Source organism: Rutidosis leptorrhynchoides, chromosome 3 (assembly GCF_046630445.1).
Source record: "Rutidosis leptorrhynchoides isolate AG116_Rl617_1_P2 chromosome 3, CSIRO_AGI_Rlap_v1, whole genome shotgun sequence".
In the NCBI taxonomy this organism is placed as follows: Eukaryota; Viridiplantae; Streptophyta; class Magnoliopsida; order Asterales; family Asteraceae; genus Rutidosis; species Rutidosis leptorrhynchoides.
Genome location: NC_092335.1, coordinates 176,369,668 through 176,386,168, shown reverse-complemented (window position 1 = coordinate 176,386,168; position 16,501 = coordinate 176,369,668). Strand labels below are relative to the sequence as shown.

Genomic DNA, 16,501 nt, shown 5'->3' with positions numbered 1-16,501 from the left:
TTTTCTACAGGCTGGTAACAAAAATGATTTGAGGGTGCAAAATAGAGCATCTCTTAATGGGGGTTCAAAAAAGATCTCCTTCAATGAAGAACTTCTTCAATTCGATAAAATAATGGTAAAATTGGCGGCCGAAGAATTGCCCTGCAAAAATTCGAAAGCATGATTTTTCGAGTGCAATTGTGGCAAGGTTTAAGTTTGTCATGGGTTGAGCATTGTAATGGTGTTTTAGTTGTATGTTGCTATGCAGAGATGTTTTTTGGCTATGACATTTGCATACTTCATTGAGTAGCTAAATGTATTGCATCTGTTTTTGATTGTGCATCGCTTTGGTCATAGCACACTTCGATTGTTCATAATGGAGAACAGTAATTTGGTCATTTGCAATTGTTATGGTTTATTGTGATGCAGTGGCCAGTCGTCTCGATATACAAGCTGACTTTGGGCTTGCTTTTATCCTGGATTCCAAGCATATTCAAGTCATTAGACTTCTTTTTTCTTTGGTTTCATTTTCTAAGCTTCATTGTTCTCATTAGGTTCATTGTATTGGTTTGTTGCAAGGGTTTGAAAGCCCTTATTTGTATTGGTTATGGTATCCTTCATTGATTCAAATCTTCAATGAAGGTATTTGTTATTATGAATATATTCTCCTTTTCGCCCAAAAAAAAAAAAAAAAAAAAAAAAAATCAAAATGATTTATAAGAAGAAAAAGAATAATGTTGATTGGGTAACAATTGATTGTATGTTTGTATTACTATCGTGGACATCTAAATTGGAGCCCGTGGAGTATGTTTTCAGATGGTTTTTCTATCATCTTTTTAAAAAACAAATGTCAAAATCAATAATTTACCGATCAAACAAAATTTGAGATTGTTATTGAATATTGATATTGTAATTGGCATAGTAAAATGTAAGAGATATGAAGTTGTACAAAGTTTAGGAACATATTTGTATTGATCATATTTGTTATTTAGGGTCATGTTAATGACTAGCATCAATGTTTTTGTTTTGTTAGTGGTATCATATCCTAAAGGATACTAATAATAATCGTTGCGTAAGAGATTGTGGGTTTATTTTTGGCTCTTCTGTTTTGTTAATTCTTAAATTTGGCTACTGGCCTCCAGCCACCGGCTTGTCGCCGATGGTCCAGAGAGATCTCCTACTTTTTGTTAGGTTTGTTTTCTTATTTCTTCTTTGCTAGCTACCCTCTTATCGATCCAATGTTTTTCTTTTCTTTTTCCGCCAACTCCTTTTCAGGCTATTGGCGGACGTAGGTGGCGAAAACAAGGTTTTTATTATGCTTTTTGCGTTTCGATTTGGAGGTTTGGTAGAGTGGATTGCGTTTCTTTTTGTTTTCTCGCCGAAACGGTTTTTTTGTCGTTGTTCTTTGTACGTCGGTGCTTGTGTGGTTGTGTTCCGGTTTTTTCCCTTTTCTTGGCAGCCCTGAAACTTCTTTCCAGTGGTCTGATGTTTGATCCGACGGCCATTGCCTCTCTCCACCGCCGTTTTTCGTGGTGGGTTTGATTATGATTGTTGATATCTCCTCTAACCGCGTGTTTTGAGCAACTCTCTGGCACCGAGACTCGTCGAAGCTGCCCTTAATAACGACTGTTGGTGGTGCACCGTCCAATTGGTGGTGGGAACCAGTCGTTAAGGTTATGCGGTGGCTACACCACTCCGATTCAATTTTGTAACTTGTTGATATTCGAATGGAGTATTTATATATATATAAATTGTGATAAATGGTGTCAAATTTTGATTGGTTATTGTGGTAAATGGTGTCAAATTTTGATTGGTTAGTACCTTGTGTTAGTCCCCAAATCCTCCACTGATCCGACCCATTTCCCTTTTAACCCTAATATCCATACTTCTATGAGCTTCCCCATCACTCTTACTTCATCCATCGATATTCCAGTCTCTTCCAAATCTACAAACCCTAATTTCCCAATCACTTTGCCTTGCGATTTATTAAAATTATATATCAAAATTTCTCCAAAAGTTATCGAGTTCACTTAAGCTCTCCTTTTGAAACCCTAATTTCATGGCTGCTATTTCAGTGCGATTTACAGCGATTGATTGTCGATGTTGCTTCACTTGATGTGAGCGTGCGTTTATTTGTTGTGAGTCTGATGTTGGTATGTAAAGTTTTAAACATTTTGGGGTTTTAATTCGATTTTCGTCGTTGTTTGATTACAGATTCCGTTCATCTTAACGGTCTTTTATTTGACGGAAATCTCATGTTGGTAAGTAATTTGTACAACATTTTGTTTTCTTTTTCCTGATTGTATGCTTCTGGTGGTTGTTAATGGCAGTTGTGGTGGTATCTCCGGTAGTAATGTCTCTCTTTTCATACTGTAACTTGATGATGCTTTGTATTAATCTTATTTTTATTTGTTAGCTCGAATTATTATGTTCGTAGACCCTCTGTCGCTTATCTCAAGTTGTTACTGACTGTGCTCATCCGCCCTGAGAAAGGTAATTTGCCCGTTTTTTGCAATTGCAGAATGATATTTTGGGAGAACATGAATAGATTCATAAGAAAATTTAAATATCATATGCATACGACATACCATTTTTTTATGGTAAACTTGATAGAAAAAGGAAAAAAGAAAATTTGGAATGTTATACGCATTGGAGGGTTTTAAGGATCAGCTTAAAGAGGATGGAGCTATCAAATCTTCGTCGAGATAAACTTCTACTTAAGTTACTATATGTAAAGATATGAGAAACTTGGACGGTTAATTGTCTTTGATTTATGAATTAGAAAACCACAGTTAATATGAATCCATGTGTTTCTGGGATAAATTATCGACTTTCATAGAACTAAGTGCTAAATTATAAGTTTGTTTTTTAATTCTATATTGGGTCCTCTAATATTGGTGCTGCCGCTTGCCCTGATTAAATCGGAACTTCTCATCGTAATGGTATGTGCTCATTTTCTCCCCACTCATTTTTCATGTGTCTTCCTCTTATTCTTTTTAGTAAGGATTGTTGTTTCAATGCATTTTTAGCTGCTGCCTCATGTACTCCTAATGTATCTGATGTGGTGCTTTCTTTCTGTTTTAATCAAGGTTTGTTAGCTGAAGTTCTTTTTTTTTTTTTTCATTTTTATGTTGCTGCTGTAGTATACGCTCAGTGTATGTTATTCTTTTAATTTTTCAGCTTCAGGTGTGACCAGTATTTATCAGAACATTGGTGATTGTGAATGCGCCTGTCGATTTTGTCGGGCTGTTTCTGGTACGAAGAGCGACTGAGAACCTCTTCAAGCAGCCTTAATTATCACTGTTGATGTGAAGGAAGGCGTGTCGATTTGCCTACGGAGAAGAACCCTCCACAGGTTATATGTAACAACCCAAACCAATAACCAATCGATTACGCGAAACAAAAATTTTTATTTTTTTTTACAGTGGAGTGCGTCACGCGCACCACCATAGGGTGCGCGGCGCGCACAGGCCCCAATTCAGTTCTGTCCGAATTTGCAAATTTTCAAATAAAGATCTCCCACTTCCCGACATAATTAGACGAAACGCTTTTCACAACATGTTCTAATATGGAAAACTCATACGATTCAAACATAAAATGAGTTTTACAAAACGGGGCCCACATCGGCCGTTTTACGAGTTTCATACAAAAGTTCGAGTTTCGACCACACTAGTTTAAATTCCAAACGACACTATGAGCATGGTGTTTGGGGTTAAACTACCCAAATCTCGGTCAAACTCCAAAAGCTATCACATCCCAAAAGCGTCCCCTAAACAACAAGCGGGATCTCTAATCCAATCGAAGGCCCTTACCCTTGTCAACGCCGGAGCCTATAAAAAAGATAAACAACGAGAGGGTTAGCAAAGCTTAGTGAATGCAATAATTATACCCATATATATATAATATACCTACTTGCAATCACTTACACATATACCGCATACACGCTAGCAATACAATTAGCATACCATCTCAAGTACAAAGCTAATAATCTCCAACAAACCGCTACTAGAGTAATCAATAACATATAATCGACATAATATAATATGCTACGAAACAATACACAACCATGGTTAACCATTCTCGCGTCATGGTGCTACCGGCTCTTTGGTTCACACCATACGCATTTGTCATGATGCTACCGGCTCTTTGGTTCACATCACAACTCGAGTCATACTCACGCTAGAGTGCTGTCGGCTCTTTGGTTCACACTCTAACAACGCTAAGGTGCTACCGGCGTTCTGGTTCACACCCTAACAAATCGTGCTATAGCGCTACCGGCTCTTTGGTTCACACTATAACACACGTACTATGACGCTACCGGCTCTTTGGTTCACATCATAGCACGCTCGCACATACTATGGCACTACCGGCTCTTTAGTTCATACCATAGCATACAAATAAATACATTACATACATATGCATATAATCATTCCACTCACCTTAACGATTCGGTGACGGTTTTATACTTCCGCAAGCTTCAAAGCAAAGTACCTAATATAATAAGTACTTCAATCAACTCACAAAAACTAGTTGGACTAAATACCAACAATTTCACTTATGTGCATTTTAATGACTTAAATGCATTAAATGCCCCATTTTCACCAAAACCGCCCTTTAAGGGTCAAGACCATCATTAATCACTTAAAAGCTAGTGATTAAGGTCCAACAACACTAACTATTACACAATTAGGGCATTTCATACCCATTTTTTCCAATTAGGTCAATCATTAGCCCTTTGACTAATTTAAAGTCAACACACCAATTTCGGTTATCTACTAACCCATCTAACACCCATTTACTAATTCACTAGGTGTGCTAGTGATTAACTAGCCAATTAGAACTCATAAACATCAATTAACATTTTGAAACCATAGGTTAGTCACCATTGAGTCTTCATGACTCCCTCTTACCCAAGAACACCCAAAATCATTAATTATGGGTTTTATGTTCATCACTATCCCAAACTCTAACCCTTACACAAAATCAAAGTAAGGAAATTAAAGTTAGAACATACCACTACAACCACAACGGAGGTAGAGAGGAGATGAACAACTTTAATACCCGCACTTTGGTCCGAGAACAACTTCTTCCTCTTGGATTTAAGCTTTCTCACTCAAGAATCACACTCTCTCTCTAAAATTTAAGTGAAGAGGATAAGGTTGTTGATAATGGAGTTAATGATACTCCACAAACTGACCAACTGGCCTTTAACTCGTCCACAAGTGCAATTACCAAAATGCCCATCAAAATATCTGAATAAAAGAGCAGAAACACGGCTACAGTGTTAGTGCGCCACGCGCACTATTAAGGGTGCGCTGAGCGCACCTAGCTCAGATCCGTCTCTGACTTCTGTTTAACTGCACAATCATTCCCACACTTTATGTACTCTATTTACACTGCTGTACAATGAAGATTAGGGCCTTACAACTCTCCCCCACTTGAATCGGAGCGCGTCCTCGCGATCCAAGCCGCATGACAAGAGGGAAGATAAACCAACACGAATTCTTCGGGCTCCCAAGTAAACTCGGAACCTTTACTACGACGCCATTGAACTTTAAAAGTCCTAACCTCTTTATGTCTCAACCTTTTGACCTTCTCATCGAGTATGGCAATCGGCTCCTCAATATACTCTAACTTATTGTTTAGCTCAATCTCGTCTAATGGTACCCACGATGAATCATCCGCAAGACACTTACGGAGATGGGAAACATGAAATGTATTATGGATCCCCGCAAGCTCCTCGGGTAATTCCAAACGATACGCGACTTCACCGACACGAGCTAAAACCTTAAATGGCCCAATAAACCGAGGAGCTAACTTTTCCCGCTTTCGAAACCGAATAATACCCTTCCATGGTGAAACCTTAAGCATCACCATGTCACCTTCTTGAAATTCGATCATTCTCCTACGTTTGTCGGCATACGACTTTTGTCTATCTTGAGCATTTTTCAAATGAGCCCGAATCATATCAATCTTGCTATTCGTCTCTAAAACCAAATCGGTACTCCCGATTTCCTTTTGACCAATTTCACCCCAACAAATCGGAGTTCGACATCTACGCCCATAAAGCATCTCATATGGCGGCATCCCGATACTAGTATGATAACTTTTATTGTACGAGAATTCCACCAAAGGCAAGTGCTCATCCCAACTACCACCGAAATTAATAATACACCCCCGCAACATATCCTCCAATGTTTGATTCGTACGTTCGGTTTGACCGTCCGTTTGAGGATGATACGCCGTGCTCAATTTCAATTGCGTATCCATATCTTCATGAAACTTTTCCCAAAACCGAGATGTAAAGCGAGTATCTCGATCGGAAATAATAGATATAGGAACTCCGTGTCGAGAGATGACTTCCTTGATAAACAACTTAGCCAAGGTCTCCGACGATATCGCTTCCCGAATGGGAAGAAACAAAGCACCTTTCGTCAATCGATTAACTATAACCCAAATCGAATCAAATTGGGTTCTTGCCGTTTTAGGTAACTTTGTGATGAAATCCATGGTAATGTGCTCCCATTTTCATTTCGGGATTTCTAACGGTTGTAACTTACCATACGGCTTTTGGTGCTCGGCCTTAACTTGCAAACACGTGACGCATTGCTCAACATACTTTACAACATCACGTTTCATGCCCGGCCACCAATAATCTTTCCTTAAGTCAAGATACATTTTCGTCGCACCCGAATGAATGGAATACTTTGACTTATGTGCTTCATCAAGTAGCACTTGTCGATAATCACCCATCTTAGGCACCCACACTCTTCCTTGAAAAGACAACAAACCACGTGAGCCCATAGTAATGAACTCCGATTGCCCCACAATTCGTTCCGCATGCTTGTTGTGAACGTAAGCCTCTATTTGAATCACACCAAGTTTTTCAAGAAAATCATTAGTAATAATCATACGTAACAATCCCAATCGTAACGCCGGGTGATGACTCTTTCGACTTAACGCATCCGCGACCACATTCGCCTTGCCCGGATGATAAAGTATCTCACAATCATAGTCTTTTACCACATCCATCCACCTACGTTGCCGATAATTTAAATCTCTTTGATCGAAAAGATGTTTCAAACTCTTGTGATCCGAATAAATCGTACACTTGACACCATACAAGTAATGGCGCCAAATTTTCAACGCATGCACAACCGCCGCCAACTCTAGATCATGAGTCGGATATCTCGTTTCGTGTTCCTTTAATTGTCGAGAGGCATAAGCGATGACTTTACCCCGTTGCATTAGAACACAACCGAGCCCATTTAAAGAAGCATCACAATAGACCGTCATGTCTTCCACCCCTTCCGGCAAAACTAGCACCGGAGCTTGACACAACTTCTCTTTTAACAATTGAAAAGCAATTTCTTGCTCGTTCTCCCAATTAAATCTCGCGTTCTTTCTCGTCAATTTCGTCAATGGAGAAGCGATCTTAGAAAAGTCCTGGATAAACCGACGATAATAACCGGCCAATCCGAGAAAACTTCGGATTTCCGTAGGCGTAGTCGGTCGTCCCCAACTCTTTACCGTCTCTATCTTCCCCGGATCTACTTGAATACCATTTTCGTTCACAATGTGGCCAAGGAATTGAACTTCCCTTAGCCAAAATTCACATTTGGAGAATTTAGCATACAACTTCTCCTTCCGCAACGTCTTTAACATACTCCGCAAATGATGTTCATGTTCCTTCATACTCTTCGAATAGACAAGTATGTCGTCGATGAACACAATTACCGACTTGTCCAACATAAGTTGGCACACTCGGTTCATAAGATCCATGAATGACGCCGGTGCATTCGTAAGACCAAAAGGCATAACTACGAATTCAAAATGCCCATAACGCGTTCGAAAAGCCGTTTTCTCGATGTCTTCCTCACGGACCCGCATTTGGTGATAGCCGGACCGTAGGTCGATTTTTGAGAAATACGTTGCACCTTGGAGTTGGTCAAACAAATCGTCAATCCTAGGCAATGGATAACGATTCTTGATCGTCACTTTGTTCAACTCCCGATAATCGATCCACATTCGCATACTACCATCCTTCTTCTTCACGAATAAAACCGGAGCGCCCCATGGCGAAGCACTCGGTCGGATAAAACCCTTTTCAAGTAGCTTTTGGGTTTGATTTAACAACTCTTGCATTTCCGTCGGCGCTAAACGATAAGGAGTTTTAGCAATGGGGGTAGCCCCCGGAATCAACTCAATGCGAAATTCAATTTGTCTTTCCGCCGGAACACCCGGTAACTCATCCGGAAAAACGTCTTCAAATTCATTCACCACCGGAATTTCACGAATGGATGGTGGCTCATCTCGAGTATCAACAACATGGGCAAGAAAACGACGTGCTCGTGCAAAAGTGCATATCGGCACAAGCCTTCTTCGTTTATCGCCATGAATAATTAACTCTCCCCTACATGGGGTCTTCACTCGAATAGATTTTTCATGGCATGCAATATCGGCTCTATTATGATCGAGCCAATCTATACCAACAACGATATCAAAATCACCCAAAGTCATCGGGATGAGATCGATTTTAAAGTTTTCGACACCAAACACAACATTACAATTTTTACACACATCAACCACTAGCACCGTCTTGCCATCCGCTATTTTAACTTCTACCGGACGACTTAACTTAGCTAACGGTTTATTAAGTTTAGGCACAAATTTTGGTGACACAAACGACAAGTTTGCACCACTATCAAAGAGTATCCTTGCCGGATTGGAATTAACGATGAAAGTACCTGAGATAACTTCGCTAGATTGTTTGGCCTCCTCATTGGTCATCAAATAATTTCGACCACTAGCCGTACCTGCCGCCTTCTCTAGTCGCTTAACATTATCGTTGCGCAATTCGGGACACTCCGGCCTCTTGTGCCCCTCTTTGTTACAATTAAAACAAACGATTTTGTTGGAAGATGAGTTCGTACAATCACGGGCCAAGTGCCCTTGTCGACCACAATTGTAGCACGTGGGCCTAAAACTCTTAGAAGCCCCCTTTTTCGCACTACCGACGCTCTCAGTCACACTCTTGTTCTTCTTGTTCGAGTGGCTAGTAGCTTCAAATTTTCGTTTGCTAAAAGTGAAGTCACTCTTTCTTGGAGCAAGCGACTCAAAACCCTTAGCGATATCAAATAGCTCATCAAAAGTCTTCGCCGAATTCCTACTAATCCTTTCTTGATAGTTATCATTCAAGGTTCGGTAGAAATCTTCTTTCAACATGTGATCGTTCCCGTCATACTCCGGGCAAAATTGGGTCTTTGATAAGAAAGTGGACTTGAGAGTGTTCAAATCCATTGACCCTTGCCTTAAAGTACGTAACTCGTCTAGCTTTGAAAGATCGGCCGAAGTTCGGTACTCCTTGAAATTTTTTCTTTAAACTCGTCCCACGTCAAACACATACTTTGTTCTTCGCCATAAAGTCGGATTTTCGCGTCCCACCACAACTTGGCATCACCCCTCATCATGCTACTACCAAACCTCGTCTTTTTATCGAGAGGGCACTCACTAGTACGGAAAGCCCCCTCCATATCGGAGATCCATCGAGCACTCTTGAGTGGGTCTCGTTCACCTTCAAAGGTGGGAGGTTGAGCATCTTTGAAGTTTTTATAGTGGAAGTCTCGTCTTCCCGTGTAATCCTCTTTAAGAACAATCTTAACTTGTTCCTTGACTAGATTGACTACTTGTTCGTCAATCGAATCCAAGAACATCTTCTTAACATCCTCTAAGAAGGCCTCATGACGCCTTTGCATAAAGGCCTCAACCTTGGCCGTAAACTCAACATCCTCGCTCGAACCCCCTTCATTGGTCTCGGGTCCGTTTCTCGTCTTCATACTATAAAATGGAAATGGTTAAGCAACGAACGAGAAAACCTTACACATATGAATGTACATATACACCACACTACCCCATCTTGCTCAACAATCGTCGTACATCGCTTGTTTGACACGATTTGAACCCGTAACAATGGTAGCTAATCATTGTTACGCGAGCACGTCGCATTAACTTGCTAGTACAACGTCTATCTCTCTTGATGATTGCTAACACAACACAAAACAATTAGCGCAAGGTTAGTTCACATAAACCTAAGCACTAATCAACTCCCGGTCCGACCCGTCTCCTACAAGTCCCGCATAAAGCGCATATACAAATAAATCTAAGTCTAGGCACCTATCTCAAGTGGCCTAAATCCCTTAGACCGTGCTCTGATACCACTTGTAACAACCCAAACCAATAACCAATCGATTACGCGAAACAAATTTTTTTTTTTTTTACAGTGGAGTGCGCCACGCGCACAACCATAGGGTGCGCGGCGCGCACAGGCCCCAATTCAGTTCTGTCCGAATTTGCAAATTTTCAAATGAAGATCTTCCACTTCCCGACATAATTAGACGAAACGCTTTTCACAACATGTTCTAATATGAAAAACTCATACGATTCAAACATAAAATGAGTTTTACAAAACGGGGCCCACATCGGCCGTTTTACGAGTTTCATACAAAAGTTCGAGTTTCGACCACACTAGTTTAAATTCCAAACGACACTATGAGCATGGTGTTTGGGGTTAAACTACCCAAATCTCGGTCAAACTTCAAAAGCTATCACATCCCAAAAGCGTCCCCTAAACAACAAGCGGGATCTTTAATCCAATCGAAGGCCCTTACCCTTGTCAACGCCGGAGCCTATAAAAAAGATAAACAACGAGAGGGTTAGCAAAGCTTAGTGAATGCAATAATTATACCCATATATATATAATATACCTACTTGCAATCACTTACACATATACCGCATACACGCTAGCAATACAATTAGCATACCATCTCAAGTACAAAGCTAATAATCTCCAACAAACCGCTACTAGAGTAATCAATAACATATAATCGACATAATATAATATGCTACGAAACAATACACAACCATGGTTAACCATTCTCGCGTCATGGTGCTACCGGCTCTTTGGTTCACACCGTACGCATTTGTCATGATGCTACCGGCTCTTTGGTTCACATCACAACTCGAGTCATACTCACGCTAGAGTGCTATCGGCTCTTTGGTTCACACTCTAACAACGCTAAGGTGCTACCGGCGCTCTGGTTCACACCCTAACAAATCGTGCTATAGCGCTACCGGCTCTTTGGTTCACACTATAACACACGTACTATGACGCTACCGGCTCTTTGGTTCACATCATAGCACGCTCGCACATACTATGGCACTACCGGCTCTTTAGTTCATACCATAGCATACAAATAAATACATTACATACATATGCATATAATCATTCCACTCACCTTAACGATTCGGTGACGGTTTTATACTTCCGCAAGCTTCAAAGCAAAGTACCTAATATAATAAGTACTTCAATCAACTCACAAAAACTAGTTGGACTAAATACCAACAATTTCACTTATGTGCATTTTAATGACTTAAATGCATTAAATGCCCCATTTTCACCAAAACCGCCCTTTAAGGGTCAAGACCATCATTAATCACTTAAAAGCTAGTGATTAAGGTCCAACAACACTAACTATTACACAATTAGGGCATTTCATACCCATTTTTTCCAATTAGGTCAATCATTAGCCCTTTGACTAATTTAAAGTCAACACACCAATTTCGGTTATCTACTAACCCATCTAACACCCATTTACTAATTCACTAGGTGTGCTAGTGATTAACTAGCCAATTAAAACTCATAAACATCAATTAACATTTTGAAACCATAGGTTAGTCACCATTGAGTCTTCATGACTCCCTCTTACCCAAGAATACCCAAAATCATTAATTATGGGTTTTATGTTCATCACTATCCCAAACTCTAACCCTTACACAAAATCAAAGTAAGGAAATTAAAGTTAGAACATACCACTACAACCACAACGGAGCTAGAGAGGAGATGAACAACTTTAATACCCGCACTTTGGTCCGAGAACAACTTCTTCCTCTTGGATTTAAGCTTTCTCACTCAAGAATCACACTCTCTCTCTAAAATTTAAGTGAAGAGGATAAGGTTGTTGATAATGGAGTTAATGATACTCCACAAACTGACCAACTGGCCTTTAACTCGTCCACAAGTGCAATTACCAAAATGCCCATCAAAATATCTGAATAAAAGAGCAGAAACACGGCTACAGTGTTAGTGCGCCACGCTCACTATTAAGGGTGCGCTGAGCGCACCTAGCTCAGATCCGTCTCTGACTTCTGTTTAACTGCACAATCATTCCCACACTTTATGTACTCTATTTACACTGCTGTACAATGAAGATTAGGGTCTTACATTATAGTCAAATTTTTTCCCGTTTGTGTAACTCTGTGTTAATGGATGTGGTTATAGGGAAATGTCTTCTGTTTCGTTTCAATATTGTCACTCTAAGAAAACGAAACATAAATGACTCGGGTCAGCTGTGGGATGATCGATCCACTACAAATTCGTAGTTTTCATAAAATGGATGTGGTTAACTACAAATTTGTAGTTAAAAACAGAAAATTCTCTTTTCTGTTATTGGCTGCAAATCACACTAGCGATGTTTTCGATAAGTATTTTATATATTTAACGCAATTGATACATGAAAATACGGCCAAATTTATAACCTTATGGTTTGATCGAGTATTAGATGTCTCGTTATCCTTATTTGATATGTTCGCTGCATTTTAGTTGAATAAAGTCTGATATGAATGATGCTTAGTTTGAGATCATTCTGAACAGATTGTGATTGTATCATAGTAAGCAACCATATTTTTATCTTATCCACTGAAAAATCCATTTAGTTTGGAAATAAATCCCATCTATATGTCTAAGCGATCATTAGTTTCTGAAAGAGATTGTTCATAAATAACCGTTAATTGATTTTGTTATTGTAGGTAATGATTACTGTACCAAACCATTCGAACTCTGCGCTTATATGTTGTTCGGAAGGTGGGTTGTCAGTATGTTTCCATCAGGTATACCGAGATAAATTAATAGAGGTCTGACTGCTGGTATGTTTTCTTTATGAAGATTATACATTTTTTACTTATTTTTGTTGTTTGTTTTGAACAATATATTGCGCTATGTTTTTGTAGCTACTATATGTTTTTTAGATATGAAGTATTTTAGCTTTATGTTAATTCTGAATACTTTGGAATTTTGTTGAGTTAAAAAACAGTTGGATAGATGAAATTTGTATTTGTGTTCCATTCTCAAAGCTTAGATTTAGAATGGTATGGTTAGAAATACCTTATGTTAATATTGGATTCACTTCAGCACGGAGTATATATTTAGTTAGATGTGGTCATATTGACCCATTTAATGTTGTGAACTCTGGACCTATTCTTATCAGTTTATTTTGCTATTTCAATGGGCTAAAAATATATGCAAAAAGATCACAAATCAAGTGATGACATAGGCAAGGCAAATCATACTTTTTAACTTCTAATTTTAACCGCTTTATTCAAAGCAACAAAGACGATTAATAGTGCAACATGTACGACATGCTAATTATTATGTATAAAAGATATGACAATTAGGCCAAAAGAGTTTCGATTCCAGCCAGCCCAACTTAGCTGTTTTAAAGCAACCATAACGATTATTAATTGTTTAGCCTTTAGTGGTACTTAGTGTACATTTATATTGATGAGTCCAGCGCTACAAAACAAACAATCACTTATATCTGTATACCCAATAACGACATTCGAAGCAAACCCGCAGCATCGCACAACTATGAAGGTATATGTATTTTATATGTTAATTAATGTTTAGTTTCTACCTCTATTATTGACGCTTTGATATGTTGTGATGCCAGTCTTAGAATACAAGATGACTTTTTTACCTTCAAAAATTTATTAAGGGGACTTTTGTATCAGCTGCCAACAAGTATGATTTTTGTTTATATATAATCTGCATTTTTAGTAAACTTCGATCTCTTTTCAGTAATTATATGACTTATTTATCTTTAGGAATATAATCTATGATTTTTGGTTATATATAATCTGCATTTTCAGTAAACTTCAATCTCTTTTCAGTAATTATATGACTTATTTATCTTTAGGATTATAATCTACATTTTCAGTAATTTATATAATCTGCATTGTTAAAAAGAAATGCAAGATATTACTGTACTTTTTTTACCTTTAGGAATCTATGAAGATGACTTTTGTGTCAATACTGTTTTAGACTATAAAATGGATATTGTCTATGATTATAAAAATGTGTGAAACTGAAATTTGATGTTACAGTTTGTGTTGCTCTTTTTGTTGAAATCGTCGTTACCAATTTTACATTTTTTACCCAGATTGTATTAACCTAGATCAGTTGAACTCTGTTGTTAGTTTTGGATCTTCATTTAGGTAATACATTTTGTTTGTATGTATGGTATAAGTGGGAAAGTGTTTTCAACTTTCATTTAGGTAAAAGCACATTGCTTCTTAGGTTATGAGGGACTGAAGAGAAGCTGAAGTTGAAGCTCAAAGAGGAAGACGAAAAGAAGAGGTGCATTTGGTGCATTGGATAAAGGCTCTTCCGTATATGTAAACAAGATATGTGGGTTCTATATAAACCAATTTTTGCATAAACTAGCTTTTTTATATGTAAACAGTATATGCATCTTTTATAAATGGTTGCTGTAATAACCATCAACTCTACCACAAAGTTGTTATAGACGAAAAAACGCAGCGAAGCGCGTTGGGTTAATCTCTAGTTTATATTATATACTGTTCTCTCGCAAAAAAAAAAATATAGTAGTAGAATAAATTTCTTAGAATGTCAAAGGGTAAAATTGGTATTTCGGCGAGGTTTCCCAATGGTTGGTGCTCATCTATTTTCACACGCCTTTGTTACGATTCAACGAATCTTATCTTTCTTATCGTCCCATTAAACTACCGTAGCAAGCCCCAACTACAATTACCGGCAACAATTATCGGCAACAATTATTTATCATCGTCATCAACCTCTCTTTGAACAGATCTTTATATATATACCTTCGATTCCGGCGCTATGTTTCTGGTCGAGAAAGCAAGCTTATCTTCACATTTCCGATCAATCAAAAAGAAGTCGTCACAAGTTCCGAAAAACTACCTGCTCGCTGCTAGATCATTCGATGAAAAGGTAATTTCACATTTGAAAACACTAGATCTACCTACTAATTCATCAAAAATTACTTTATGTTCGCTATCGAACGCAGTTTCGTTCCTCTCGAATGTTCATACTGAAGCAGAACAACAGATCTCAAGTCTGAAATCTGACGTGGATGATTATGAGGTTTTGTATATGGATTACAGTCTGAAAGTGCTTGACATGTGTAATTTGATATCATCGGCGGTTCAACGGTTGACCGATCGACGACTTTTAATGAATTTCACTCTTCGGTTGTTAAATTTCACGGATCAGGTTCCTGCGCCGGAGAAATTGAACAAATCGAAGGATGTTTTAGCTAGATGCGTTAACGGTTTACCGGAATCTGCGCCGGAGAAAGCTCGCCGTGCTAAGGCGTTGACTGAGGAATTGACGGGATTGCTAAGTAAGCTGCCACGTGGCAAATCAGATACCGGAAGAGATCTTATTCGCCGGACGTTTACTGCTCTCATAACGTTAACTATTTTCGTCGGAAGTGTTTTGGTAACGGTACTTTTCGGTGAATTTGATTTCGTTAAACCTCAAGTTCCGGCTGAGTTTTTGTTTGCTGACTTAGTCAATGGTGAATGGACTCGGATCTTTGACTTGATAAAACCGGAGCAAAATGCGGTTTTGGAGATTGATGACGTGGCGAGTCAAGCTAAGGTTGTGCACGATCTTATCGACTCCATAAACGCAGGAGATATGGCTCAGCTGGAGGCCGGAGTTAAGGCTCTGGCAACGGCGGCTAAGAAGTATTCAGATGGTATTGACTTGTTGACTAACGGAGTTAACGGTATGTTTCAAACCGTCTTGAAAACACGTAACGGACGTTTAGTTATTTAGCTGGTTTTAACGTGGTTGGTCTAGTGAAGGTGTGAATACAGTATACTCTGTTTGTCTAGACGTCAGGTGGATGTAAAATCAATGATGTAAAATCACGTTTGCTTTGTTGAAATGGTATGAAAATTTGTGTGTCAATGAATGTCTGGTCATATTGTATGTTATGAATTAATGTATATAGTGTATATAAAAGTTGTATGAAAGTTGGGTTATTATAGTTTTGTCAACGTATTAAACAAAATGACTCGATTGTCAACAATTGTGAAGGATGGTAAACACGCTTTGTTAATACAAGTGACGTAACAATGACATGTATCTGTAAGGTATCCATCCTGTTACACCAAATTTCGATATATGAACGTTAAACTTATAGATTTTAAAATAGAAAGATGTTTAACATCATCCATTATTAGATTATCTGCTGGATTCCCTTTTGCAATAGCACCTTTTCCCTTTTGCAATGGCGTTTGCAAGTAAGATGCAACTAGTAGTGATGATGATCCCTCGTTAGCAGGTAATGGGTTGTCATCAAGTAAATGGTTGAAAGCGCTGAATTAATAGTAAAATGGAACATGTTTCAGTAAAATT

General features: G+C 38.6%; 1 protein-coding gene and 1 long non-coding RNA gene across 3 annotated transcripts; both read left to right on the top strand.

The window, feature by feature from the left end:
* The first annotated feature begins 1,904 nt into the window (after positions 1 to 1,904).
* Positions 1,905 to 13,015, top strand: LOC139902766 (uncharacterized). Of its 2 annotated transcripts, XR_011777669.1 has the most exons (7): positions 1,905 to 2,096; positions 2,194 to 2,240; positions 2,396 to 2,472; positions 2,593 to 2,921; positions 3,009 to 3,068; positions 3,160 to 3,334; positions 12,844 to 13,015. It is a non-coding gene; the product is annotated as an uncharacterized lncRNA (long non-coding RNA). The 2 variants fall into 2 exon arrangements; XR_011777668.1 differs by having other exon boundaries at positions 2,396 to 2,921.
* A 1,696-nt stretch (positions 13,016 to 14,711) lies between these two features.
* LOC139902765 (UPF0496 protein 4-like) lies at positions 14,712 to 16,152 on the top strand. The gene is made up of 2 exons (XM_071885371.1): positions 14,712 to 15,064; positions 15,141 to 16,152. The coding sequence occupies exon 2, from the start codon at positions 15,227 to 15,229 to the stop codon at positions 15,914 to 15,916; it is 690 nt and encodes a 229-aa protein (XP_071741472.1). The 5' UTR covers positions 14,712 to 15,064; positions 15,141 to 15,226; the 3' UTR covers positions 15,917 to 16,152.
* Positions 16,153 to 16,501: the final 349 nt, after the last annotated feature.